Raw genomic sequence first — 27,671 nt, 5'->3', positions numbered from 1 at the left:
ACTGAGTTGCAGTGGTTGTTGGCCTCACTCAGGTCTGTCCCATTTTAAAAAGCACCTGATTCTCCTTTCTCTCTCTGAAATGTCAAGCATATTTTCCTAAGCAATTTTAGCAGGAGTCAGAGAAACTTTGAGTTTTAAGATGACATTATCTAGATCACAAGTTACCCTGATTCAGATTTCTGTGAAGAAAATCTTAGCAAAGCATGTTTGATGAGGTGTTTCTTTTTTCTCCTTTTTTTCTAGTTTCGGGATGTGAACATTTCTGGTTCACAAACTAAAATAACAAATCTATCCCCGTAGCGTTCCGCCTTTAACAGAAGACTCAAAACCAACATCCCATTCTCTAGCCACTCACCAAATATCTGCAAACTACTGAGATGGCTCTACCTTTCGCCCGAGAAGCGATTACTGAACATTCAAGAGTACAGCTCCTCCCCTTGTTCCCATGTGGAAGGGTCTGCCCCCTTTAGGGAGTTCTGAACTTGCCCGCAAAGGAGGACATGTGGCATCAACTCTCCCTCTGCTGACCATGCCAGATCCATTCCATTGAGGACATTTGTCAGATAAGTTCATTTACTGAGCACCTACTATGTGCCTAAGTACTGTTCAAGCTGCAAGAAACACAGCAGTAAGTAATCACATATCAGAAAGTGAAATATTTGCGGCCAGTGTGAAAAAGAAATTATATTTACAAGTAGGTCAGCTGCTGGATGTTACCACTGAGCCAGGAAGGCACCAGGTAAGAGAGACTGTTCCATCCTTAAGGATTTTCAAAACTGTGAATCTGAAGAATTTTACCAATAACTTCCAATTATTTCAGACTGGTGAAAGGACAAAACTAGCTATTGACAATGTATTTAAAGTATTGTTTAACAAAGAAAAAGTTCCTTAAAAAAAAATGAGGTCAAATTGTTAGATGTCACATACTGAAAATTAGAATTATCCCATTTTAGGAGCCCAACCATCACTAGTAATCACTAATATTTGTATCATTGTGAATGAAAATAAATATTCATCGAATAATTTCCTTTAAACCAAAAAAGAATGCAGCATTCTGGCTTCAGTTTGTAGCCACGCAGTCTGGTCCTCACATCTTCATCCACCACATACTCTACCACCCTCACTCCCTGCAATTTCAGCTAAAGATGACCTCTTCCACTGCTGCCCCTGGAGCCGGGCTAGCAGACCATCGCCTGCCGCCTGTTTTTATAAATAAAGCTTTACTGTTACACACCCTCTCCATTCGTTTACCCATGGTCTGTGGTTGCTTTCATGCCATCATGGCAAAGGTGAGTAGCTGTGACACATGAAATGGCCCACAAAACCTAAAATGTTTACTATTTGGCAGAAAAAATATTTTTGGCCCCCGTTTCACAGATGGAAGATATCAACAGGGATGATGCTCCGGGTAGGGAAGGAACACCCTCCAGCATCTGTGACGACAGTAATGAAGGTCAGTGCCTGGGACGAGGACCTATAACGCTTCCAAGTGCTGTCACTGTTTCTCGTGTTGATCCCTGTGGAAAGTCACTGCTCATTCACAGCAGTTGGTCCTTTTGCCTTTTAGCTCTGAGAACACAGTACCCACAGGTCAGTTTAGTGAGTGCAACTCTATGAAGACAGATACTTTTTAATTGCCAGGAAACTCAGAACTATGCTGAATTTCACTCAACTTTTGGCACAACTATTAACCTGGACCTACTGTAAAGTTTATTTTTTAGACACAGTGAATTTTAGACATCCCAGGATGACCTTTTGACAGTGACGCTACAGAAAACTTTAAAAGTCCCTCCTTGCTGTTTTCCTTGCCGGGCTGTCCTCTACAGTGAACAAGCCTCTTGAAAACCACAGAGAAGGTTCTTTTTGCCTTACTGCTTCTGCTGAGATTAAGCTCAAAGAAGTGGATGAAGAAATCCCAGTTACTACAACCAAAGAGATTCAACATTTATTTTATCATAAAAGTCCAGCAAATAAAACTATATACAAGATCCATGCAAAGAATCCAATTACACACAAGACACATTTAAAACCTTGTTAAAACACAATCTCCACAACAGCAAGGAATAAAACCGGTAAGACCAAGTATCCTTAGTGAGAAATATAATCGTGTTTATATTTTGGATGCTGCTTGAATCCAATTCTCTCCCCAACAATGAGGCACTGGATCACCCACTCTTGTGACACCACTGGCAGCTGCAGTGCCTCCGCACACTTCAGCACCGAGGCCGGGCACGAGGGGTCCGTCACCACCACGTCAAATACCCCTAAAGCGATATCTGTGGGAAGCAGGGGAAGGTGAACAAGGAAAGGAGACTCAATTTAACCCTCCATTAAAAAGCCAGATGTGCCTTCTAGCCCGTACATCCCACTCTGCCCAAACTAAAACGCTGTATGTCAAACACAGCGTGCAGCTGATCACAACCAAATGTGAAGTTAGCCCTGAATGCAGACCTTACAGAAACGTTTAGCAAATGCACCGCTGGACACCAATCGGAGCACACACAGCCAGCCCAGTGCTTCCCCCACGTTGGCTCACCCTTGAAGGTGGTGCTTTGCTTCTCTCAGGTTAACCTTACCCGTGTAGCGATCATCAGGACTCAGACCACAAGGCTTCATTGCTATGGGCCTAAGGATATCCTTGGAGCAACAACCACACACACATTCTTTCCAGGTACCTTTGTTGTGGGCACTTGAATGGTGCTGCTTCACAGAGGCTGCCCCCCCGGTCATGAGGATCTCAGACCAGAGCTCCAGGAAGTTCTGCTGTTGGTCTGAAACCAGGAGTACCTTCAGATTCTGGAAAGGGTTTTCTCGGGGTTGCCTATGAAGGAGGCAGAGACACAGCACCTTGGAATTGGAAGGAGTCTTCGCACGATAGATAATAACAACAGCCCTTCTACGAAGGGACTGAGGTACATCTGGATGCTTTAGAAACCCCTGCATCTGGGCACCACACCCCTTCCCTCTTTCTGTCAACGATGTGTATTCTCTGGGATCGTGGTCTTCTAATCCACCCCTTCCATTTCCATGTTTGTCCTGGGCCCAGGAATAAGCCAAATCATGCTCCTAAGCCTACTTTTTTTTTTTTTTTTAATTTTATTGATTTCAGAAAGGAAGGGAGAAGGAGAGACAGAAACATCAATGATGAAACAAAGTCATTGATCGGCTGCCTCCTGCACACCCCCCACTGGGGAACGAGCCCGCAACCCTTGACCAGAATCAAATCCAGGACCCTTCAGTCTGCAGGCCAATGCTCTATCCACTGAGCCAAACCAGCTATGACCTAAGCCTACTAGTACATTTTTAAATGCCTTACCTAAAACTTAGTCCCCTAACCTTATAGGTTGAGAATATTGAACCCACATGGAAATGCTCACACATTTTCAAAAGGTCTCTAAACAGTGTACCCTAAGGAAGTAAACTAGGTGAACTGCTTAAGTAATCTCAAACCTATTCAAAGTCTGTAATTTATCGTGTGATCATTCCAGTTTCTAGAAATATTTACTCTCTAGCTTCTTGTCCTCCTGAAGCTGTTGCCTTCCTTTCCACCATTCTATGTGGGCTCTTAAATACTCACCAATCCAGAATTCTCTGCTCCTCAAGGCTGTACCCAGCTGGCAGCAGATAATTGCGGTAATTCTGGAGCTGGTTGGCATGGCAACTGTCATGGACCCAGACATGAGACACACAAGGAATCCCACTGGCAAGGCACAGGAAGTACTTCCGGGTTCGACAATGCTGATCGGCAATCAGGAGACATTGGTAAGCCGTGTTACACTGGAAGAAAAGGAGCAGAACTGATGGATCTGGTGATGTCTATGCAAAGCCCCCAAACAGCCCATGTCCCAGAGAACAGATCCAAACACCCAATACAGCTGCCCTTGACCAACATGGGTCCACTTACGGATTTTTTCAATTGACCCACACAGTTCAAATCCGTATTCAGAGGTCAACTCTGCTGTTGGGAATCCAGGGGGAGGATTCGACTGGTTACATGTAGGTTTTCCACTGCGTGAAAGGTCAGCCCCCTGTAACCCCATGTTGTTCAAGGACCCAAATTATGATTGAGCCTGTCCTGCCCAAGGTCTCTCCTCACTGAAAGGCCCAGGGGCTCCCCATGCCTCACCTGCAGCTTTCTGGGGGCCTAAATCCTGAAGGGACAACCGAACTGCATGTATCCAGCATTTCAGGCAAAGGATCATTGTAACATTGAACATTGTACCAAGGATTTCTATTAAACACAAATTTTAATCTGCTTTGTCCCAACAGATTAACCCAAGACTCTAACTTCTCCTCCTTGTACACAGTACAAATTCTATTTTATGCAACACCCTTTTGGCCTTTCCCAGTCCCTGAAACCTCTGGCTACTGTCCCTCCTGGGCCTCCTCAGTGCAGCAGGTGGGCGCTCCATCGCTGCGCCCGGGAAGCTGCCCAAAGAACTCCTCACCTGAGCTTCATTGAAGTCTTCGAGAATATAGCCAGCTCCTGCCCGAAGCTGGGACTCTGTGTACTGCTTGTTGAAAGGAGGAATTTCTAAAAATTCTATATATAAAAACAGACAGACAACCAAGACAACGATTACTACTAGTTGGTTTCTTATTTGCTACTTTATGCCTGCCTCTTACTGCCCCCTCTGCCTCCCCAGCTATCTCCAGAGCACTATATCCCAAAGGCGGCTCAAGGGCCTCCCCGTGGCTCAGAAAGAGACCTGTCTTGAGGCCCATAAAGTGCTGCCAAAAGGACAACAGGAGGGGCAGGAAGATGAGAACGGAGGTAGGTCCCAGACCTACAAACATCGAGCATTTCTGCACTGAGACAGTCATCAGACTGTTCATGGGGGATGGACGCAATCACTTCCCATAGTGACACGTTCCAATGTGAGTAACCTTCACCATCAGGAAGCTCTTCCTCACGTCTACCCTATGTCTCCTTCAAACTGTGCCCATTGTCCTAATTCTGCCTTTTGTGGAGAATAGCTAGTTAGCACTTCTTATAACAAAGCCTTCCAATTCTCCCTTCAGCTGTTTACCCCTTGTGCACTAAAACACTGATGAACCAGACTGCTCAAAGTAGGGTTTTTAAAATTTAACAGATTAAGTGAAGATTAGCGAAAATCCTGTTCCACCTTTTTATTGAAAACTATCTACCTTTGATGATCTTGAAGTACCTCAGGACACTGACCATCAATGACTGCTCTACAGTCTTGAGGGTGAAGTAGAAGTTATGAGAGATGAGGCTGAAGTTGTAATGACCCTAGGCAATTAGAAATCGCTTCTTTTGACCAAATATCTAATTTGAGCTTGTTTTCTTGTCATCTGCTCCTCTCATATATAAATAACACATTAAAAAAAAAAGAAAAAAGCAAGACATTAGAGATTTTAGTTAATTCGGGTTTCTGTGAAATTAAGTGCCAACATACTTATCACAAATAAAAACCCAACCAAATGCACAGCAGTTCAATGCCAGGACCATTCCCCTTCCCAGCAGACCCCGCAGCGATGGCCCCCCTCAGGTGCCCGCCCTGCCTGCTGGAGCTCCCCAGGCAATGTTACTGCCCCAAACTCGGGCCTCTGCGCCTTGAGGAGGTCTGATTGGCCAGCCTATTCACTTTTATTGCTCTTTCCTTGATTCAGCATGCTCCACATTTTTCTCAAAATGAAAGAAAACTGGAAATTCTAAAAGGAGTACTTCTCAGCTTTGTCACTGTCCTTTGACCCATCGGAATATATCATGTCACAGTTTTCAGTGCCAACCACTCCACTGCCGAGTCCCCGTGGAGGTCCTTTACTTTTCTCGGGACTTCTGTTTTACGTCTGCTTAACCCAGCACTGTGTCTAGCCTTGACCTGTTTAATTACCACTCGTAATTCCTTGCATTTGTGTGATCAAATATTACCTAGGTCTAGGCAGTCCATTTTTCTAATGTTTCTGAATTCGTTTGGATTTAAGTGACCCTGCCCAACCAGAGGCTAAAATGAATAGGTTTTTAATCCCCTCATTTAAATCAAGGATAAAGATACTAAATAAAACCAACTCCAGAGTCACTCCCTGTGGCTGATGGGTCCCCAATGGAATGCCACCTACCAAGACAGGGTTCAATGTTCTTAGCTATTTAATAAATGTCTGAAGTTAAATTCAAATATTTTACTGAGCTCCTGGCATCAAAGAGATTCCCATTTATTTGCAAAACATATCACATAGTTTTTGAAAACTACTACAGAAGGTTGTTTTAGTGCAGGTGTCTCTAGGCTTCTTGAGATCGAGGAACCTCTAAACATTCTGTTATGCCAAAAAGATCAAGGGTTTTGGTACAGGTGGGGGAATGTCCAAGGATGAAAGAGCAACAAAGCAGACATTTTCACCATGACCACAATTTCCATGGGAAACCTGGAGATCCCTCTAAAAAACTGTCCAAATTCCTCCTCATTTACACAAGGCCTCCCTCTCCTCACTCCTGGTTACAGGATGGGATTAAAAACATTTGCTGTCCCAGGAAGGGAGAATAGAAGGGATTGTTATGGGTTGAGTTTATAAGATCTCACACAGGCTCGCAGGTTTTTAAGGAACTGGAGTCGCAATTCATACCAAACTAGCTTTCTTGACCATGATATACCAACAAATAAAACATCTACAAAGCTGCCTTGTGAAGTCCTGGTCCAGGGAAGGGTTGAGGAATGTGTTGGAGAATAAAGACTAAAGTCCAGTAATATTGTGAAAGCAAAATAAAGCAAGACCACAAACACTTTTGATGCCATGACAAACCTCTTCTCAGAATCCTCAAGGGACTTAAGATCCAAGTAAAACCACATTCTTGGCTAGGAAAGTCCTCACACACCTTATCTCCCATTGTACCTACCTGACTTCTGTCTGACAAACGAGGCTTGGTGTACACTTAACCTTGAAACTCCCACACCCGACAGCCTATACACTGACGACTCTGTTTAAGCACTTTCCAGAGCATAAACCTGAACTGCAACTTCCTGACCACCCTTCCCACGTCCCTGTGCCGAGCCCCACGCGGCTGCAGTTGCTAAGACACAGTGTTGGTTAATTAGGAAAGAGTCACCCGCACACCTGAAATGCCAACCATCCCAAACCTGCAGCGGTGCTATCTCACCATCGCCAGGTTCCCTAATTTGATTCCCTTTTGTGAGACTCAACATTAGCCAGAACCTGAACCTTTAGAAAACATCATTCCACTTGGACCTTGAGCTTCCACAGCTACATTCGGATACTGCCGCCAATTACTTACATTAAGTTATATACCTTTGTACTGTCCATTTCCTCTCCTAGATCACACACAGACAGTTGAAATAATTTTACCTTTCCCCACTGAAGCCTTCACTCCAACCCTAAGTTGCAGACAACACAGAAATACAACGTACTGATTTAGTTTAAGGTTGAAGAGAGGAAGAGGAGTTGAAAGGCCTAGAAGCAGTTTCTCTGAAGTCACCTGGGGCCCTGGGCACCCCATATTCCCAGTCTTACACAGACCTCAAGAGAATGAACTTGCCCCCATGTGGGTGTCCTCTGGCAGTTGCCCCTAGAACACAGATGGGGATCCAGAACCCTGTCTTGGATGACTGTAGTGGGTAGAATGAACACTGGGTTCTAGTCCCAAACCTACCATTATCGTGGACAGAAAGCACTTATTTAACCTCCAAGCTTGTTTCCTCATCTGTAAAACAGATGAAAAGATCTATCTCCCATCTGCCTAACAGGAATTGTTTTGAGAAACCACTTACTAAGGAGAATTTTGTGAAAATAGTCTATAAACCAAGAATCAGGGTTATATTAATTTTTCCTGACCAAGACCCCAGTTGCCAATTGTTCTGCCTCCTCTACAGACGGCTGGGGACCACCAGGCACATAGCGTGAATGGAAATGAAGGAGGTGCAGGCGGCAGAGCCCCCAGGCCTCCCCAGGGCCTTACCTTCCTCTTCCTCACTGCTTCCTGAAGGACCGTCTGGCAGTTTGGAGCGACTGGCCAGCTTGTCGCTTGTGGTGGCCATGGTAAGGAGAAAGGCATAGCCTAGGAACAAGGTCTTGTTGAGAGGCAGAGGCCCTCTGTGCTCGTCCAGGGTGGAGGGCTCCCCCATGTTGTCTCCACTCTCACAGGGGCTCACGAACTCTCCTGCCCCCACCGCGCCTGCCAGAGACAGAGGCAGAGTTACTAGATGGATACAGACCATGGCCAGGGCATGACGGGTGGGTAGGAATGCCCTGATGGACTTTTCACCAAAAGCCATTCATTCCTATGGCCAACAACCTAGAACAAAACTTAGCGCACAAAACTTACATATTTTACACAGTCGTGACAATGTATACATTGTTTTCATAAATGAACCCACTTTTTTATTACCAAGAAATGTCCCCAAAAGATAAACCCTGATGTCACCAAATGGTGCAGAGTAGTGAATGGTAGTGAATGTATTTACACGTTGATGGAGCCACATCAAAACAGCCAGTTTCCAACACCTGGGGGAGGGAAGTGACCCAGCCAGTCCAGGACTCCCGGACACCATGCTCCGAGTGCACCCAATAAATCCTTGAAGAAAATGAGTACCTGACTTGGAGAAGCTGAATCGTAGGCTCATTAGGAGGCTAAGATGACAGGCAGGTCATGCCTCCCTAAAATAAAACCAGCAGCAAGAGCACAGGGTGACGGAGCACGTATGAGCCTGGACTTCAAAGCCTGCGTCTGGATTCTGGGTTCTGGATTCTGGATCGCCTCGGGACTTCCCTGTGCCTCAGGGGCTTTAACTGGAAGGGGACGCTAGCGCCTGTCCCTGACGGGGAAGCTATGAGGCGATATGTGTGCAGCACTGGGTCCACCTTCACACACCCTGAAGCTCAGCAGAGGTGTTAACAGATGCGGAGGTGACACAACCCAAATACACAGGATGCAAAAGGAGCTCTGCTGCCAGGACAACGAACCCACCATCACCTTCCTCCTCTGCGGACTGAGCCCCTCAGGGCAGTGCTGAGGCCTGGACCCCTGCCTCCCGCAGCCCACAGCGGCAGGGCTGCTCCCAGCAGAGGCTCAGTCACAGCAGCTGGTGAACTCTGTCAATAAGAAGCATGAAGGGTTGTCTGAGGGACAGTCGGGAGAGGGGAGAGGCAGGCCTGAGGCCTGAAGGTGAGAAGGGAGCAGCTGCCAGAGGCAGAAGATGGTGCCGGGAAAGGCAGAGATCAGACCGAAGACTGGTGTCCACCTTTTTGAAGAGGTGAAATGTCTCCTATTTTGAATCTGCTTAAAACTCAGTATTTCGCCTTTCCCTCCTAGAACCTACAGAGAAGTCAACTGTTGTTTCCGATCAAGACTGTCTCTATCCACCCGCATGCACTCTGCTGGGCAGTGGGGGCGGGGATGCAGAAAGCTGTCTGAGTGGCACCCGTGGGCCGGTGAGGGCCTCCAACTCTGGAGCCAGGACAGGAGACAGAGCCTCCCGTCCAACCCCGTCCCTCCAGCAGCTGGCCTTGCACGGGGCCATGGTCTGAGGGAGGAGGCCAGGGGGACCCTCACCAGGTTTCACAGTGGCAGACTTCCGGCCTCGCTTGGCAGGGGACCGGTCCTCTTCAGAGGTGATGAGTTTCCGTTTGCCTGAGACAGCTCCGGTGGAGGCTCGCGGGCTTTCCGTGGCCTTCCGGGTCGGGGTCGTGCTGCTGCTGCTGGAGGCAGTGTGGGTGGCGGGGGAGCTGAGGTTGCTGCGCCGTTTCCGTTTCCCTTCCACCAGATTATCTGTGACAGGAGAGGCCAAAGGTCGGTCAGCTTCTCCATCTACGGCCTGACGCAGACACCACCGCGACCTTTCACCAGCCTCCCCGGGCAGAGGCCTTCCAAGGCCACCAAACTTCCTGTTTCCATCTCTGCCATGATGACATGTGTGTGTTCCCCAACAGAACTGGGGGGCCAGCACAACCTGACGACTGACCATTCGGTCCTGGGACGGAAAGAAAGACAGGCAGTGGCTCCAGAAAAGGACGGCCCGGCGCCATCGCATAAGCCACAGGGGACAGGAAGGCCTACGGGAGAGAGCTGAATGCTCCAGAAGCCACTCCTCCCACACACAGGGGCCCGGGGCACAGGTCTCACCTAAGCTGATATCTGCCGCCTTGGTGAGCGGCGTCACTGCCTCGTAAGGGCCAAGGCCATACTGCTCCCTCAGTCTGTTTCCTTGCTCCAAGGACAGGATGACAGCCATTCGCTTGTACCACTTCCTCTGGCCTTCCTTCTCAATGCTGTAGTACAGCTCTCCAGACTCCTTCCTGTGCCCTTTCACCACGCCTGGGTGAGGAAAACATGAAGAAGCTGGCTGTTGTTTTCGGCTGCCCAGCACCCCTCACAAAGGCTTTGCTTTGCAGAACAGGCTAAGTGCGGGAATCAGGTGATCCAACAGTGGGCTGAAGTTACGCTTTAACAAAATCCCAGTTGTCAATCTCAAATCCCACCACTTAGGACGTATGTAGCTAGGACCCTGACATCGGGACGTGGAAAGTTTCCCAGCAGAAGGAGCCCTTTAGTTACGAAATAAAGCTTCCTAGCCCTGGTGAGGCTCATTTAGTTGGAGCGTCGTCCCGTGCACCAAAGGGTGGTGGGTTCAATCCCTGGTCAGGGCACATACAGGAGGCAACAGATGGAAGTTTCTCTCTCACATTAATGTTTCTCTCTCTCCTCCTCCCTTCCTTTCTCTCTCTAGTGGAAAAACATGTCCTCAGGTGAAGATAAATTAAATCTTCCTAAAGCCTGCCTTCATGGTTTGTAGGTGTTTAAATGGTTTTTGAAATGAAATGGCATGTGGTTTCTTAATTATCCCATTATAGCCTGCTAATTCTTGGCTTCTTTCAAGGCTGAGGAATAATTCTTAAGCTATAGGTGAAAGATGACATCACTCTAAGAGAGAGAGCATGTGTCTATGTGTTTATGTCTGTGTAGCAAAATCAAAATAAAGATAGAACAAAGAAAAAAATAAATCCTGCCTAATCTTACTTCCCGATTATCTACTTTCCTGCTCTTGCTCTGATTCAGAACTTAAAGGTAAGGCCTTTAGGTTAGACAAGCAACGTGGGGTATAAAGGAAACGGGGCTACAATTGAGGGGACCTGCACCTAGGCCCAATTCTGCAGCCACTAAGTGCGTAATCTTTGGCAAGATCCATTTCCAATCCTATGAAAGAGAATACTCCCTCCCCGCTATCAAGCAATAAATAATTTATACATACACACACACACACACACACACACACACACACACACAAACACAACACAACACATATATAAACCAGGGCATTAGTATACAGTTTTTCACTCCCACAAACAGAAAGGTCCATTTGTTCTCTTCGCTAGCCTATGCTTGAATGAATGACTAAAAGAAACGCAGAACCCAAGCCACAAGGAAAAAAATATTAGTACAGAGGAGATAACAGGCCTTGGTTCTCTCTATGTGTGCCATCTCCTGCCTGTTCATCTCCTGGCGTAAGTCTCTATCCCCACATAAATCACAAAGGTCCCCCCAAAAGCAGAGGGAGTCCAAGGCCGACGATATACTTCACACGAAAGAAGAGCTAGAACTAGCAGCCCAGGGCTGACACTGTGCACAGCCCCAGTAAATGGGACACAGGGTCCCACCCTGGTCCATAATTCACTCTGACACAGACGCGCCTCTATCTTACGAGGGCCAAATGTGGGCTCCAAGAGTGGCTTTACCCCTGAAAGAAGAAGGAATGCATCTGATACAAGCTGTAAGTCACAGGACAAAAAAGACCTCAACCCACGTGCTACAACCTGACGCCACACAGAGCTAAGCGTGAGCCAGAGCTCGAAGGGGAAGTGGCCCATTTAACGCTGAAGTCAAGGGGCAAACACCAACTGCTCAGGAGTGCCAACCACAAGAGTCGAGAGATTTCAGTCGGGGGGCATTTTTGCCTATTATATCCTAATTCATGTTCCAAAAAAATCCCCAGAAAGGATGATTTCAAACGACAAAGTCAATACAACATGTATCTCCAACTTAGTTCACAGAAAAGAGGTAATATATTCAAAGAACTGGCACACGAAACTCATAACAAATATAAATCTCTCACTATCACCAGTACAGGGACTGGCCACTTGAAAATAAAAAGGCACATTGTCCAAACCAGAAAGCAAGTGGTGGGTGTGCAGGCACTAAAAACTTCTTCTTCAGCAAAAGTATCTCCATGTATTTGCCACACTCACCTACTAGGTTCCCAGCAAGGCGGGCAGTAAGTTTAAAAGTCACTGGTGAGAGAACAGAGAACGGAAAGGGAAAAGCACTAACTTCACGGTGGAGGAACCTGCAAATACCGCCTGACCCCAGCGCCGAAGGTTCAGGCACCACTGACAGCCTGTGGTGGTCACGCACCCACCACCCCATGTGACGTGACGTGATGAACAGGGAACTTCACCGCTGCAGTGTTCTTTTGAAAAACCCGAACTCCAAGCTAATCAGGAAAAAAACATAAGACAAACCCAAACCTTCTACAAAATACCTGACCGGTACTCCTCAAAACTGCCAAGGTCAAAAAAAACAAGAAAAGATTCCGACACTGTCACAGCTGAGAGGCGATCGCAGGACACAGGAGGGCCCACCGCCATGCGGTGCTCATCCCGGACCGGATCCCCAGACAGACAGGGACATGGAAAAGCTGGCGAAACCCAAATACAGTCTGGAATAAGCCAAGGTTGGTTTCTTAGCATTTTGGCAAATGCTAACTTAAGAGAAAGTTGAAAAAGGGGTGAGAAATATATGGGGACTCTGTGCTATCAGTACCCTGTACTTGGCAAATTTTCTGTAGATACAGAATTATTCCAAAATAACAAGTTTATTCAAAAACAAGCAACGGAGAACAACAAAAAAAGCCAATGTGCAATGAACCAGTGTTGCCAGCACAGAATTTGTGGCAGGAGAGGATGCCCCGGAGCGGGAACCTCTGCAGAGGCTCCTTTTATTACCTGCACTGAAATACTCATCCTCCGAGAGGGCCGTCACCTCCGTATCCAGCGGGATGGGGTCACACAGCAGAATGTCTTTGCCCAGCACGTCGCACTCGTACCCGTCATCAAAGAGCAATTTATACTTCCCAGCTCCGACATCCTGTGTGATTTTCCCGGAGTAAAAGTAGCCATTGGATGACCACTTGGCCACAACACGGAGCCCGACAAAGCTATTGCCTGGAGAGGAAGCATCTAAGCCATCGGAAGGGCCCGCAGCCGCCTGGAAAGGGATCTCTGGAGAGTCACTTCGGCGGGAAGCACCGGCGCCCGGGTCCCCGCGTTTGGTGGAGTCTGGCGCTCGGGGCGCGATGCGGGTGAAGGACTTATCATCGGGCGACATGCTGGGCGAAATGTCCTCTACGCCCAACGGGCCAGGCACAGCTGTTTCTCTAATAAGAAATAAGAGATGGGAGAAGGCAGTGAGAATAAGAAGAGAGAATACTGAACTAGCAATCTTCCCACTCCTTCGTCCATGGGTCTCTTCAGCCCATTCTTTGATAACCCATCACAGGCACAAGCCTGCTCTCTCAGGGGCCTCACTCTGATCCCTGCCCACTCCCCAGTCAGTGTGGGTCCCTCTTCTCCCTCCTGACACCCCACAAACTCTCTAATCCCCTCTCTTCTCTCTTCGCCCTTTTTTTTCTAAGCAAGTCATAGACTAAGTATATCTCACACTACCCGGGTACCTGGTTCCAGTGGTCCGAGAAGGCGGGCGGCCCCTTCGCCCGCGCCCACGAGGCGTGACTGGAGCCTTCCCTCCCTGTCTGATGCCAAGGCCTGCATCACCATCCTCCTCACACACTGGCGCCCCTGTCTGACTGACCCCTTTTCTAGGACTAGAGAATGAAGACAGGTTAGTCCGATGGCACCTGCTACTGCATCCTTTCCCCAAAGCTCCCCTTGGCCCTCAGACTACATGCCGGGCCTCCAGGGCAGCAGGAAGCTGGGCCACCCCCGCCACCAAAGCACCAGCTGGGGAGTGGGAATGTGGACAAGGACAGGAATCCTCCTCCTCGCACGTCTACTCCCCTGACACAGCTTCCTACTGCTGCCCTCAAAACAGCCCGTGTTTCTGCCCTGCCTTCTCTTCTACGCCCGGCTCTGGACCTCTGCCCAGGGAACAAAAAGCGAGGGGATGTGTCAAGTTGGGCCCCTGCCCCGAACCTTCTGTATTCCCCATCGAAACACTCGCAGGCTGCTGGAAATGGGGGTGGCAGGAGCACGTGCCAGCGCTGTCCAAGTCCCACCACCTGGTTTTCCACCTTTTCTAAGGGAGTCTACCTCCCAGCCAACCCCAAATGGGACAGGCACGCACGAGGAGAAAAGGAGTCCATTTATCCTGGCGGAGGATGGGGTTTCCCATTACTCCCCTTTTCCTGTGATATTTAAAATGTCAGCAACCCTGCCCCTGCTGTGGCTCTCTCTCTGGGGACCCTGTCTGCACCTCGGTTTTCCTGGGCCTCCTCGGGAGCTGGGCAAGGCAAAATCTGCGGGTTCTGTCCCGCTGGTTTTCCCTTTGAGTGGTCCGGCTCCGCGCCCTGAGCTGCCACTGCTGTGAATGGCTGAGAGGCTCGTCCCACTTGATGTGCGGAGTAAGCTGGACGCCTTGGAGGAAAAGGAGCTGATATCCCCCAGGTCCCCTGAGGAGCCCCCAGTCTTTGAAGGGGAAATTTCAGATTCACACTCCCGACACTCTACCACTGGCTCTTCAGTCTCCTGCAAGGAAGAAATGGATACAAAAGCTAAAAGAAACCACAATAACATAATGCTAATGTGATGGATGGAAAATCCTAGAGATGGCAAGAAATTTCAATTCAGAAAGATGGAAATCAGGAATAATGGAAATGTTCTACATTTGTTTAGAATAGTGGTTACATATAACTGTTAAAAACCACTGAACTGAATAAGATCTACGCATTCTACAGAGAATACATTATAGCACAATAAAAAATGTAAAAAATAAAGGTGGGAAAAAAGAGACCTCTATCCTGAACTGTTAATTATCTTTTTACTGGACAAATTCACAACCTTTGGCTACCAAGAAACAGCAGTGCTTCTTACCCAGAGGACAGAGGTAAGTCCCTGTCTGAAAGGCAGGTAAGGAAGGAGGTAGGTGGTCAGAGAAGGAACATTAGTGGTTGGGAGCCGTTCTGGGACATGATTAGCAGTGGGTAGCATTACCTGTTTCTTTGAGATTAGGTGTTTTATATTACCTTTCAACAATACTATTTTAAAAATTAAGATAAAAAAGATAACCAAAAGATATGCGTTTTCAGAAATCTAGAGGACAGGAATGTCTATCTCACATGCCTACTTTAATGGACTGACAGTGGTTGCCTGGAGCCCAGTTTAAGCAGCCTTCCAAGGCTAATTCCCAGGCTTACGGGAGAAGGTTCTATAACCAGTCGTCAATGTCCCCTATGGCACAGGACTGAGAAATTACTGACAGGAGCTGCACATCTGCCTTTCTGCTCTAGTGCATTATTGTACTGTCAAAAAATAGCCCTAGCCGGTTTGGCTCAGTGGATAGAGTGTCAGCTTGCGGTCCAAAGGGTCCCAGGTTCAATTCTGGCCAAGGGTATGTACCTCGGTTGCAGGCTCCTCCCCGGAGGCCCTAGTCAGGGCTCATGCAGGAGGCAACTAATCGATGTGTTTCTCTCACACTGATATTTCTCTCTGTCTTTCCCTCTCTTTTCCACTCTCTCTCTAAAAATCAACAGAAAAAATCCTCAGGTGAGGATTAAATATATATATATGTAGAAGATACACTCTTCCCTCAGAGAGTTTGCAATCTCTCTGGGAGACAGTATGAACACATATTTAAATAATGCTATGAGCTGACTAAATAAATATTTTGGACCATTCCCTTCTTGAAAATATGTCCTCCTTTAGAATCTGTAAGTCGTTTTCTCTTCCTTTCATTCTACCCTTTTGGCTACTTCGATTTATGTTTGTATTTGGGTTCCTCTTCCTCAGTTTATTCCTTTAAAATTGGTATTTCCCAAGACTCTGTGGTCATTCCTTTTCCCACCCTTCCATGCTTTCCCTGGCTAGTCTTATCAGACCCATACCTGACTATCCACAACGCAATGATCACTTGGCTCCAAACTCTCAGATGCAAATGCCTACTAACTCTTCCCCGAGGACATCTGAAATTTAACCCAACACTCAATCCTGTCCATCTCCTGCCTCAGTGAGTGCGCCCTGGCCATCCCCATGACCTGACGTTCTCTGCAGCTCTCTCTGGCAGAGGCTGCTTTTTCTCAACCAAGCCTCGATTCAAGAGCTTGGAGATGAGAGGCCGCTTTGCTCCCATTGCCTTTAACAGACCATTTCTCTTTCCCCACCTCTCTCTCCTCCCAAACCACTACTTGCCATTCTGTTAAACTTTCCTCCCCCTCCCCCTTGTTACTCACCAACACCCTCCAATCTCTCCCTCTCATGCATGAACACCTCAGCTCCTGGTACACAGCCTCCCTTCCCTCCCCACCTCTACTTCTGTCATCATTCTCTGTGACTTACATCCATCAAATGACCCATCCAGCAACTCTCAACTTTCCCGGTCTAATGACCACCATTAACCTTTTCTTCTACTCTACATCATCCATCTGTTACTAGGGTCAATAACAGAAACTGCACCACCTCCAAAAATCTCAATCACAAACATGCCCTTCTCCAAGCACCATCTCCTATCATCCAGTTAGAGAGCAGGCTCAACAAGCAGTAGCCAGCCCTAACCGGTTTGGCTCAGTGGATAGAGCGTCGGCCTGCAGACTGAAGGGTCCCGGGTTCGATTCTGGCCAAGGGCATGTACCTTGGTTGCGGGCACATCCCCAGTAGGGGGTGTGCAGGAGGCAGCTGATCAATGTTTCTCTCTCATCAATGTTTCTAACTCTCTATCCCTCTCCCTTCCTCTCTGTAAAAAAATCAATAAAATATATTAAAAAAATAAAAATAAAAATCATCATTCTCCCCTTTAAAAAAAGAAAGCAGTAGCCAGCTATACCTGCCTTTGCAACTGTCTGGCAATCGAAGCTATTGCTCTTATAGGCCCAGGGACTTAGGCCCAGGCTGCAAGCTGTCCTATGATGTTTCGATGTATTTGCTACTTGTTTTCCTGTATGTCTCTCCTGTTAGACTACAGAGGCCACATGAAGATAGAAATCAGAACCATCTTCTTTCCTGGACATAGCCCCCAAATCTAGCATAGCACCTTCTGCAGAAGAGGCCCTTAGCAAATATTTATTGAAATAGGACCTTCTCTTTCCAACTGTGTCCTATTTATAGTCTCTATCTCAGTATATGGTACCACCATATATCAGCTGATCAGGCAAAAGGCCCAGACATTTAATATGATTCTAATATGATTTTTTCCCTCTCCCTCAATCCCCGCATTCAGAAATTCTCCGGAGTCCATGTATTTCTTGCATCTATGTCTCTCCTCTCAACCCTTACTGCCACTGTCCTAACCTGACACTAATTACCTCTTGTCTGACTATGCCTCTAACCTCAACGCACTCCAATTCCTTTGCACTGTTGTCAACCTAACTTACCCAACATGCAATTTATCCTACATAACAAAAGCCTAAAATGCTAAGCGTCCAGTCGTCCGTTCAACCAATCAAAGGCAAATGATATGCTAAGGCCACTCAACCGCTCACTATGACATGCACTGACCACCAGGGGGCAGATAGTCAACCTGTCGACAGTTACTATGATGTGCACTGACCACCAGGGGCAGACAGGTAGGTTAGCTTGCTGCTGGGGTCCAGCTGATCAGGACTGAGCAAAACAGGCCGACACACCCTGGAGGCCTCCCATCATCCCTCCCAGGCTGGCCAACCTCCTGTGTCCCTCCCTGGCCCCGACTGTGCACCGGTGGGGTCCCCGGGCCTGGCCTGGGCCCTCTTGCAATCCGGGACCCCTCGGGGGATGTTGGAGAGCTGGTTTTGGCCTGATCCCGCAGGCCAGGCCAAAGGACCCCACTGGTGCATGAATGCGTGCACCGGGCCTCTAGTTAATTAATAACAATGGTGCCTTTGCTCACTGAGCCTTCTATACGGAATACCCTTTCCCCTTAGCTCCCAGTATATAAAACCTTCAGTGTCCAACTCTAATCTAAGTATATCACTCCATTTCCTCCAAATTCTCTAATAGCTCTCCATCACAAAGAAGATAAGAATCTAAATTCCTTTTGATGGGACACAGAGTCCTTCTGCTCTGGGCCCTTACCAACCTCAACAGCATCCTCTCGCATTATCCCCTACCCTACTGTCGTCATACCGGGCTTCTAAATACTCATTAAGCATGCCATGCCCCTACATGTTTACCTAACTCCCTTCTGCCTGCGCTGTCCTTCTCCTCCACCCCTCAATGCTATTTGCCACACTCTTGGGCACTGCATATCCTGTGAGGCCTTTTAGCCGCCTTCAGGTAGGCTGGTGGGCTCCATCCCTCTTCCTAACACAGCTTTCCACCCCCCACTACAGCCACCAACACGTTGTGGATTTGTTGCATGTGAAGTGTGAACCCCTGGAGAACAGGGACACTGTCTTTTCACCTTCACACTCCCAGTGCCCACCACAGTACTAGGGTCTTAGTAAAAAGAACCTGCTGGTAAATAAAGGAATAAAATCTTTAAGAGATGATAAACAAGGGCTACAAGAGATGAAGGAAGGAAAGTTCCCAGAGTCCTCTGACCTCAACCTGCCCACCTTCACACTACTACACATTTCTGTGCTGCACGCCAATTAGACTGTTCACACCTGTGTTTTCGCTACTTTCTGTGTCTCTGCCTTTGCTCCACAAGCCTTGCATAAGAATGGCCTTCCCCTGATCTCCCAATATCCTAAGCCTTCAGTGTACAACTCAAATACCTTCTGGCCATCATCCAGAAAGATTTTATCAAAATTTCCCTCTTCCTTTCAGAATACATCACTTTCACTCTTAAAAGCCAGCATATAGTCTGGCTGGTGTGGCTAGGTGCTTGAGCATCAACCTATGAACTAGGAAGTCATGGTTTGATCCCCAGTCAGGCCACATGCCTGGGTTGAGGGCTCGATCCCCAATGTGGGGAGTGCAGGAGGCAGCTAATCAATGATTCTCCCTCATCATTGATGTTTCTATCTCTCTCTCTCCCCGTCTCTGAAATCAATAAAAATATTTTTTTAAGAAAGGCAGCATAGTGTAGTGCTTAGGAAGGTGGGCATTGGAACTAGACTGTCTGGATTGAATTCCAGGTGCTCTATTAGCTATGTAGCCTTAAGCAGGTTATTTTAACTCGCTGCCCCTCAGCTTCTTTATCTGCAACATGGGAATAACAATATCTATGTCATAGCTAACTGAGGATTAAATAAATTAAATCATTTAAAGTCCTTAGAATAGTGCCTGGCATATAGTTAGTGCTCTATAAATGTTAGTCATTATCATTCTTTTATTTAATTATGGCAATGTCTCCCATAGGGGTATGATAAATATTACATTAAGAAATTATTTATGACAGGGAACTTCATTTTCCCCTCAGAGTATCTAGGAGGCCTGCTTGTTTCCAGAAATATATTCTACAAAGCACCATATAACAAATTAAGTAATATGTGTAACACTTGATATAGCACCTGGCACAGAGTTCACTGTAACTGCAACAGTTACAAAACCTTCACATGAAAGCAAATTGTTTTTCTATAAAGCTCCTAAGTTCATAATTTTTACAAAATAGTAATAACATTGAAAAATAGCATGCAAACATAAAACTGAAGATGAATCAACATTTTAAAAGAAGTATTTCTGGGATTATTATTTGTTATACAGTAAGTAAAGAACATAAGACAGTTTCTCAAACTAATGTCAAATGCTTTCTGACACAAGAGCCACAATGGCCCATTAATAAACAATAGCTATAATATATTCCATTTAATAAAACTATATACCGTAGTTTAATTCTCTGAGTACAGTTTCCTCTATGACTAGCTGGCAGAATTAAACAAAAGTGCCTGAGTGAAGGAAGAAAATAGCTGTGCCTCTTATGAATTAAATAGAATGGTTCCCAAATATTAGCATATGTACCCAGAAAGGTGCCAGTCTAGAAAGTCTGTCTAATCTCAGTATTCGATGTGAACAAAGTCAGCATATAACACTGCCCAATATAATAGTCAATAAGTGCTAATATTATGCTGACACTTGGAATGAGTCCATATGAACCCTGACAGATGAAGGTGCATGGCTTACCAACAGGTCCATCACCACATTTGATGAAGACCAAGAAAGGACACATGAGCAAACATGAAAACACATGGGAAAACAATGACAATGAGAAAACATGTGCAGCCCAGCAGGAAATGCTAAACCTCATTAGAGTTTCCAAGGATTAAAAATAATACATAAAATCTTTATATTTATATATGACAGAGATGTATCCATCTATTCTTTATAAAAACGGAAAGCAGGATGGGACTGGTTGAATAACCAGCCAAAGGTCAACGTCAAACCCATGGCTGGAAAAGACACAGAATTCAGGACTCTTGGTTTCTAAGCTGGTTCTTATATCTTTCTATTAAAAAGATGGAAGAAAACCAAGTGTTAGTAGCTAGTTGCTCAGGACAGGGGCTTGGGGAGGTGGCATGAAGTGACAGAGTAATTTTTCTACTGAAAGAAATTTGCTACATCGACCCACAGCATATTTTACCTCAGTAACTTTTCTTTCTACTTCTGTTCCGTCCACATAATACACATCTGTGATGACACGAGTGACAAGCGTGCGAACCTCGTGGATTGTCCTCATGTGCCGATGCAAGACATGGCCACGCGGCGGCTGCGGCATCTCGAACTCCTCCTCTCCCTGTGGAAGCAAATGGAGAGCACAAGCATGGGTCTCACTGCAAACGGGCAGAGTCCAGGTCAACTTCTTCGTGATGAACAGTGCAGAGGCTCCAGGAATCTAGTGTGATAACACTCTCCAGCTGCTTTGTTTTGCAATCACCTACAAAAAAACAGCGGTGGACCATCTGTACCGCCAGAGGCTAGAAGAATTTGTCTCAGTGTCACCAAAAATGACCTATTTCTGTCTAAATCAAAATCATAACATCTGGCACTTATATTTAAGATATTTAAGTAAAACTTTGATCGCCTAAAAGTACATTGTTTTTAAATTTTGATCTTTCTGATTTTGATGCTGACTTTTACAGGTTTATACTTGAAACAGCTCTGTAGATAAAGGCATTCTTTAGAACTTTATGTAAAGCAGAATGACAGCTGTTGACCTCAGTGCAGTCTGTTTTACCGGCATCAGTACACAAAACTATAGTTGAGCTATACCTGGAACAAGATACACTGATTTATCCTAGAATTAAGTGTAAAATATTGAATCTATTCCAAATAATAGATTATAACTGAAGAGCTGAACTAGTGTCCAGAAACAGAAAATATTAGCAAATTAGTATTTTGTATCTAGATCAGCGGTCGCCAACGTTTCGGACCTCACGGACCACCAGTTGGCAACCGCTGGCTGATCTAGTTATAAATAATAATCAGTTAAATAGTTTAATTAAGACCTACATTTTTAATACAACTGTTACATACATGTTTTCTCATAACACCTATATCACATTTATCCACAGTCACACCCTACCCTGTACCCACTGGGTCTATAATTCTGAAGAGTAAATGCACACTTTTTCTCCCCCCTTATTCTCCCTACAGTGGACTAATTTTACTTTCAGTAGTCAGTGTCAAAGTATCCAAGACTTTCCAAAGAATTATATGTACCACTGCAATAATGGGGATTCTGGGTGTTTCATGGCAATGTGGTAGCAATTTACCTACAACTTTCGATAATTTGCCTGAATAATTCCTACTCCAACCCCATCTTAGAGGTAAAATATGTACTAAAAAGGAACTATGTAAATTATGTGAATAAATAAAAATGAAATCAAAAGCATGGAATGTTACTCAACCAATTCCTTAAATACTTCTATACATACAACTCTGGTTAGTGAATGGTCTGAGCATTGCTCTGTCACACCTCAACTGCCAGGGGCCCCTGTGTTAGAACCATGACAGCCTGAACCTCTTTGGGTCTGGAAGATTTCAGTGCTTTACACATCCCTGAAATGTGGCTAAGAAGGCTCCCTGTAATTTTTCCATTACCAACACCCAGACAAATGATCACTTCACGAGAGACATTTACACATGTCTGACAGAATAAGAAAGGAGAGAGGGAAAGGGGCAGATAAGAGGAAAGCTATTCTTATTCTTTCTTTAAAGTCTTCTGAAAAGTAATCTCTGTAAAGATAAAATAACTTGAGAATTTTGTCATTACTAAGACAAAATGAAAATAAAACCATACTTTCCCTTCATAGAAAACCTGGCTCCAGGGAGAAACCAAGATGGCGGCATAGGTAAACATCTGAAATTGCTGATTTGCACAACCACTTCAAAAATACAACTAAAAGACAAAACGGACATCATCCAGAACCACAGGAAGGCTGGCTGAGTGGAAATTCTACAACTAAAAGGAAAGAGAAAAGCACACTGAGACTCAGAGGAGGTACAGAAGTAAAGTGCAGAGGTATGGAGGCCCACGTGGAAAGGGCTGGCAACTGAGGACACGGTTGTCTTTTTCAACAGGGAGGGAGTCTCAAGCTCCATACTGCTCTGAACTCCAGTTCTGGGCGAGTCTCTGGGGACCCAGACTCACAAGGGGAGAAACTGGACTGTCTGGCAGCAGGCAGAACTCTAGGGCAGCTTTCTCTCAGAAGTGTTTGCAGCGATTGCCAGGACACTGAGACCCGGGTCCTCTTAGGGCAGGACTGAGGAGCAGCCATAGCTGTTTGCTCCGCCCTGTTGATTCCCTGAGACCCCACCCCACCCAAGCTGTGAGCAGAGGCTTTTGCATATGAATGACCTGGGCCTTTGCAATCTGAAAATTACCTAACAAACTGCAGCTGGGTCAGAGAGATGCAGAACTTCCAAAAGAAGGCCCAAGGCCCCACAGAAGCTTGCATTGCTTCACAGCTGGGCCTCATCTGGGCACCTCCAAACCCCAAACAAAGAAGAGGAATCTGCAGATCTCTCCATACCTCCTGCTGGGTAGCCTCAGGCAGAGGCTAAATTAGCACCTCCTTAGAGATCCAAGTGCCAGTGTACCCAGTAGTCAGAGTGGAACCATCCAGATTACAACTCCTCAGATCCATAAGGGACACACTCAGGGGGCAGACTCAGTGAGCACCAAAGCCCCACTGAAGCAAGTCTTGCCCCAGAAGGGTGTCTCCAGCACAGAAGTTCTCCCACCATAGACACAGCTGATTCTCACAGCCAATTGGCCTGGAGGTCAATTCCTCCCAGTGATACCTACAACAATCAAGGCTTAACTACAACAAGACTGTGCACACAGCCCACAAAGGGGTGCACCTAGAGTGTCCACCTCAGGTAATTGGGGAGGCTGAGCCACTGGGCCCTAGAGGACACCTAGCACAGAAAGCCACCCTATCAACACAGGGAAGCATAAAAAATGTGGAGACAAAGGAACAGGTTACAAATGACAGAAATGGAGGAAAGCAAACTACTGGATATAGAGTTCAAAACCACAATTATAAGGTTTTTCAAGAATTTTCTAGAAACTGCCGATAAATTTAGTGAGACCCTCAAGAAATCTAGTGAGACCCTCGAGGTTATGAACAAGGACCAACTAGAAATTAAGGATACACTAACTGAAATAAAGACTATTATACAGAGATCCAACAGCAGACTAGAGGATCACAAGAATCAAGTAAAAGATTTGAAAAACGAAGAAGTAAAAAACACCCAACCGGAAAAGAAAAAAGAATTCAAAAATATCAAGATATTGTTAAGAGCCTCTGCGACAACTTCAAGCATACCAACATCCAAATTATAGGGGTGCCAGAAGAAGAGAGAGAGCAAGATATTGAAAACCTATTTGAAGAAATAATGACAGAAAACTTCCCCTACCTGGTGAAAGAAACAGACTTACAAGTCCAGGAAGCGCAGAAAACCCCAAACAAAAGGAATCCAAAGAGGACCACACCAAGACACATCATAATTAAAATGCCAAGAGCAAAAGACAAAGAGAGAATCTTAAAAGCAGCAAGAGAAAGACAGTCAGTTACCTACAAGGGAGTACCCATAAGATTGTCAGCTGATTTCTCAACAGAAACTTTGCAGGCCAGAAGGGAGTGGCAAGAAATATTCAAAGTGATGAATACCAAGAACCTACAACCAAGATTACTTTACCCAGCAAAGCTATTATTCAGAATTGAAGGTCAGATAAAGAGCTTCACAGATAAGAAAAAGCTAAAGGAGTTCATCACCACCAAACCAGTATTATATGAAATGCTGAAAGGTATTCTTTAAGAAGAGGAAAAAGAAGAAAAAGGTAAAGATAAAAATTATGAACAACAAGTACATATCTATCAACAAGTGAATCTAAAAATCAAGTGAATAAATAATCTGATGAACAGAATAAACTGGTGAATATAATAGAATCAGGGGCATAGAAAGGGAATGGACTGACAATTTTCGGGCGGAAAGGGGTGTGGGGGATGCGGGAAGAGACTGGACAAAAATTGTGCACCTATGGATGAGGACAGTGGGTTGGGGGGTGGTAAGGGCAGAGGGTTGGGTGGGAACTGGGTGGAGGGGAGCTATGGGGGGAAAAAAGAGGAACAACTGTAATAATTTGAACAATAAAGATTTAATTTAAAAAGAAAGAAAACCTGGCTCAGACCCACTTGAAAATTTAAAGAATGTCAAAGGTAGCTGCCTATACTATTCTCTAAGCCAGACTGCAGGGAGAAACAAAGCTCTGACACTTGGAAAACCTCATTTTCATTCACATTGTTGTGCTAACATCACCATGAACTTGTTCATCTTTCCCAAATGAAACTCTACCCATTCACCTCTATCTTTTTCTAGCCTCTTTTTTTTCTTAGCATAAGCAATGAGCTCTTAAATGTTACATCACTCCGCATGACACAGGAGTAAACTACTAAAGTATCAGCAGTGGTTGTGGTAGTGACAGCAGCCCCCAACAATGACAGAGCACTTACTATGTGCCAGGCCCAGAGCTTTGGGCTTTGCATGCCTTATCTCATTTAATCCTCACTATTCAGATAAAGTGATCTGATTCCAAAGCTTGGGCCTTAAAGCATACTGGCTCACTGGCTCCTATCACCATGATGAGCTAGGAGAAAAGATTACTTCCCTATTTTAGAGAAGCAGAATATGAGGAAGAAAAGGAAAATATAAAACAGTGCTTCCCACATGATTGCTATCTTTAAGTTTAACTTTTTATAAAAGCAGAGAAACCAAAATTATGCAGCAGAATGCAAACACTTTAAGGGTGAAAATAAACAGACGGAAAATGGGATCTGATATGCTAGAACCCCTATATCCAGAAGACTGTTGCTATTTGAATCTGTATGAATTGATGAGGTCTTAGATCTCACAGACTGTGTCACTATAAAAGTCTAATATAAACAGTTTTTAGAGAGGCAAGGATAGACAGAACAAGACTACACAGGCCATGATTAAAATACAGAAAAGCAACATAGCATAATCAAAAGAATAACCTCTCTTTACCTGTGAAATGGGAGTAATGATACCAACCTCACGGGTTGTCTTGAGCACAATGCTAACATACGACAGGTGTTCAGTAACTAGGATCTACTTCCCTACTCTATTCCCAAGAACCTGTTCCTCCTCCAGCCTCACTTCCATCAGCCCCAATGCTTTTCCTCCCATTACGTCTAGTCTGAGACTTTCTGTAGTCCCTAGTCACCTAGAGACTTGTGCCCATCCATCTCTCTCTATTCCTGTTATAATTCTTTGTTGTTAATACTGTGATACACTATCTTTCATACTTTTTCTACTCCTTCCTCCTTTACATTTTACACTCTCAGTTCCTGCGAACCATGGTGAAATAGACTTGGAGGAAACACAATTAGTTATAGTTATAACACAACTAGCTCTGATAGTTATAAAGAAGGATGCAAAATGATAGCAAAAGGGAAGGAAAAGATTGAACAACTTAAAAGAATATAGGACCCAGACTATATTCCTGGCTTTCTTTTCTAGTAAAGACCTACTTGGCAAACTCTAGCACTATTCCATTTTCCCTAAAAGACCATTTACTAGCTACAGCTACCCATAATTTTCACGACCCTATCTCTATCCTGAATAAATTGTTTTTGTCTTTTAATTACTGGTCTGTACAAATTATGAAGGATTATCATTAGGTAAAAGTACCACAGCTTAATTCTCTGGGAATCCAGAAAGTGGAAGCCGGCACTTCTCTCACCTGGCTGTGGAGTGACTCTGTGTCATCCCCAGAAGCACTGGTTGGTTTCTCACCAGTCCCCTTCTCAGTCTGAACTGTGGCATCCTGTTTTCCAGAGTTCTCATCCACTGTACTGGTCCCCTGTTCACACACATTTTTTACAGTCTGGGTCGCTGCTGAAACAGTTTCTGGGATCCATAGGGAAGGCTCTATGGTCTGAATTCCTATGTTATTTTGACTGGGCCTTTCAATCAAGGTCTTACTAGGTTTTTCCTGATTGGTATTCCACCCTTCTTTCTGGCCATCTAGCACATCTATCTCCATCGCTTCCTCTTGCAGACTGGATGGCCCCTTTGCGGCCTTCTGCTGGGAGGCAGGAGGCGCAGCGTCTTCGACGGGGCTACTGGGCTTCGCAGTTTGTTGATGCTGCCCGGTCCTTTGGTCACCTTCCAATTCTTCCTTCTCTTCTTCATCTTCAGTACTTGGAAAATGGAGTAAGTTCCCCCTGAGAATCAACCACATAAAGAAACCATGTCAAGTAAGCGCACCTGCATGTACATATGTATGTGCATGCTCATGTGTGCATACTGGCAAGGGGAACCATAATTTGACAATTTGAGAAACGTGGGGGAGAAAATAAAATGACCAAGAATATCACCTTATGAGGTTTCTCATCATAATTTCACTCCTGTGATGATAAAATTCCACTGTGATGATAAAATAGTCATAATACTTCTTCTCATCACTAGCTATAAACTCTGACATAGGAAAATAAATTAAATAAGAAGATATAAAGCCATTATTGAAGTCACAGACAATGAAGGCAGCTTAGGGATCTATTTCACGAAAGCTCAATTAAACAACAAATAACAACAATAAAAATAACAAAAAAGGGGGGGAAACACAAATAAAAAAAAAAACAATAAATAAAGAAAACAAAAAGGGGGAAAGAAGATCAATTAGGTCAAGAGTCCTCTGACTTTATGATTCTAACATTTCTTAAATGACTACTGGCATTTTAGATACACCTAAGCCCGACCAAAAATTTCAGCAAAAGAAGAGAACCTAGCTTTGCAAGCTCTACTAGTATATCTACAACTAACCATTTCAGGATGACTTGGTGCCTCAAGATACAGCCAACTTCTTTTCACTAGACTTACCATTTGGCTGTCAGTGACTTATTCATTTCACTGCATTTGATGAATGTCTCCTGCAAACCAGGTACCATGAAACTCTAAGGTGCCTAGAGGCTTTAAATGTCTTTAACAATACACCAGGATAAAAAGACCCAGATTAACTCCAAGTGAGCAGGTTACACAGAAACTTGACATTCATGTCTTATTCAAGTTTATACTTAAAACACCCACCA

At 45.3% G+C, this 27,671-nt stretch overlaps 2 protein-coding genes across 6 annotated transcripts in view; one reads left to right on the top strand and one right to left on the bottom strand.

The window, feature by feature from the left end:
- TUBGCP4 (tubulin gamma complex component 4) overlaps positions 1-1,238 on the top strand; it is a 40,414-nt gene extending 39,176 nt beyond the window's left edge. For both annotated transcript variants that reach the window (XM_059703544.1, XM_059703534.1), the window contains one exon: positions 244-1,238. In XM_059703544.1, coding sequence (XP_059559527.1) covers positions 244-256 — 13 coding nt within the window. In that variant the 3' untranslated portion in view covers positions 257-1,238. The remainder of the gene's footprint in view (positions 1-243) is intronic.
- TP53BP1 (tumor protein p53 binding protein 1) overlaps positions 892-27,671 on the bottom strand; it is an 89,287-nt gene continuing 62,507 nt past the window's right edge. Inside the window, exons 17-28 of one of the 4 annotated variants that reach the window (XM_059703419.1) lie at positions 26,324-26,807; positions 20,696-20,848; positions 14,459-14,730; positions 13,701-13,850; positions 12,973-13,403; positions 10,097-10,288; positions 9,527-9,742; positions 7,934-8,149; positions 4,449-4,543; positions 3,578-3,777; positions 2,676-2,821; positions 892-2,276 (exon numbers count right to left, since the gene is read on the bottom strand). In XM_059703419.1, coding sequence (XP_059559402.1) covers positions 2,089-2,276; positions 2,676-2,821; positions 3,578-3,777; positions 4,449-4,543; positions 7,934-8,149; positions 9,527-9,742; positions 10,097-10,288; positions 12,973-13,403; positions 13,701-13,850; positions 14,459-14,730; positions 20,696-20,848; positions 26,324-26,807 — 2,743 coding nt within the window. In that variant the 3' untranslated portion in view covers positions 892-2,088. Of the gene's footprint in view, positions 2,277-2,675; positions 2,822-3,577; positions 3,778-4,448; positions 4,544-5,154; positions 5,323-7,933; positions 8,150-9,526; positions 9,743-10,096; positions 10,289-12,972; positions 13,404-13,700; positions 13,851-14,458; positions 14,731-20,695; positions 20,849-26,323; positions 26,808-27,671 lie in introns of those variants that run through there. The other 3 variants (XM_059703430.1, XM_059703441.1, XM_059703450.1) reach the window with 3 other exon arrangements.

The sequence above is a fragment of the Myotis daubentonii genome, chromosome 1, assembly GCF_963259705.1.
Source record: "Myotis daubentonii chromosome 1, mMyoDau2.1, whole genome shotgun sequence".
NCBI classification, from domain to species: Eukaryota; Metazoa; Chordata; class Mammalia; order Chiroptera; family Vespertilionidae; genus Myotis; species Myotis daubentonii.
The sequence above is the reverse complement of the archived record's forward strand: the minus strand, read 5'-3'. Positions and strand labels throughout refer to the sequence as shown.